The sequence below is a fragment of the Trichechus manatus genome, unplaced genomic scaffold (assembly GCF_000243295.1).
Source record: "Trichechus manatus latirostris isolate Lorelei unplaced genomic scaffold, TriManLat1.0 scaffold00002, whole genome shotgun sequence".
In the NCBI taxonomy this organism is placed as follows: domain Eukaryota; kingdom Metazoa; phylum Chordata; class Mammalia; order Sirenia; family Trichechidae; genus Trichechus; species Trichechus manatus.
Window position 1 is genome coordinate 16,037,579 of NW_004443938.1, and position 1,641 is coordinate 16,039,219.

Below are 1,641 nucleotides of genomic sequence, written 5' to 3' on the forward strand. Positions count from 1 at the left end.
AAACCCTGGAATTGGCCTGAGCCCAGAGCTGGCCCTAGCGTTTCCAAGGCAACCCCACAGCTGAGGGAGGGGACCTGACACTTCAGTCCCACAGTCCCCTGTGAAGATACGGACCAACTATTGTGCCCCACTTCAACCTGCTGGTATCTTCAGTCCAGCATAGTGGTATTTTCACTCCAACATGGTGACCTTTCTCAGCCAAGTTAGAAAGCAGCTGATGTGAAAATATAAAGTTATACCCCTCTTTAAGATATTTTGAAGCCTTTTGTATGAATAGTCTTAAAAGTAATTCAAAGTATGCAGTTCACATTTCATCTAACCAAATTGGCAGTTTCTAACCAAATTGGCACGGTTTCTAACCGTGACCAGGCCCTCCTTGCCATGAAACTGAACGCAAATATCTAAGTAAGTTCCATCCCCCTGAAAGTGTGGGGAGCATGCCGTTCCTTGCTGAGGGAAACACCAGCCTGGAAGAAAAACTCATCTCCACTCAAGCCCTGTGGGGTGAGCTCTGTAGCCCTTCTGGGACTTGGAAGAAGAAAACAGAATCCCAGAGTAGCTCTGCAGTGCTTCCATCAGTCAGGCTCATGAGTCGTTTTAAAACAGTGATCGATTTGGTCAGACAAAATGTGAACTGCATACCTTGAATTACTTTTAAGACTATTCATACAAAAGGCTTCAAAATACCCTAAAGAGGGGAATAACTTTATATTTTCACATCAGCTGCTTTCTAACTTTGCCAAGAAAGGTCACTACGTCGGGGTGAAAAGTTCTAAAGGCCGCTAAGTTCAAATTATAGAGAATCAAAACTGTCTCATTTCACACAAGAAATAATAGACAACCTTCATATCAAAATTGAGGCAAGTCAAACTCATATTTTACAAGAATGCAGCTGAGTAGATGTTACTTTAAACTTACCTTCAAGATACCAATCTTGTTTTAGCTCTGGGAAATATTTTCCCACCGTGGACGGGTGAGGTCACCTGCCGGTCAGACCAGGCCCACCTGTAGTGGCTGGTCTTCAGTGATGTGACTGGACGTCCTCCTCCGCAGGGTGCAGTCTCCCAGGACACAGGGAGCCTCTGCCACCCCCGCCCACGCAGGAGTTGTCCTGAATGTGCCATTTCAAGTGCGGGCAGAAGGAAGCATCATGACTCAGAATTTCTTCAATAAAATCCCTATATTTTTTCTCTCTTTCCCTCAGAATGTTATTCCCTGAAGCTCAACGCTTAGAAAGCACTGGAAAACTGCTGCAGTTGGCAGAAGTGGACCCCACTCTCCGGCCCTGTCAGCTCTCTCTCACACACTTTAAGAGCCTCTGTAATGTTTACCGGAAAATGTGTGACGAAGACCCACAGCTCTTTGCCTATAACTTCCGAGAAGACCTCAAGCAGAATAAAAGCAAAAATCAGAACAAGGAGGTGCATCAGGAGAGTTGTGGACTTTAGCTGTTACTTTAGACGCTAACATTTCTTCTGTGTGTAATCTTTTGTCTTACAAAGGATGACGATACAAATGCCAACGACCAGATGAGACTTCTTTTCCTTTTACTGTACAGGTTGGTAGAGAAAATAAACATCAGATAAGATACAGTACAAGCTGTCTTTTAATATATATACTGCATAGGTATGACAGTGTTTC

General features: G+C 44.1%; 1 protein-coding gene across 1 annotated transcript in view; it reads left to right on the forward strand.

The window, feature by feature from the left end:
• The window catches only part of TFB1M (transcription factor B1, mitochondrial), a 60,550-nt gene extending 58,971 nt beyond the window's left edge, over positions 1-1,579 (forward strand). The window contains exon 7 of the mRNA XM_004368957.2: positions 1,205-1,579. Coding sequence (XP_004369014.1) covers positions 1,205-1,448 — 244 coding nt within the window. The 3' untranslated portion in view covers positions 1,449-1,579. The remainder of the gene's footprint in view (positions 1-1,204) is intronic.
• Positions 1,580-1,641: the final 62 nt, after the last annotated feature.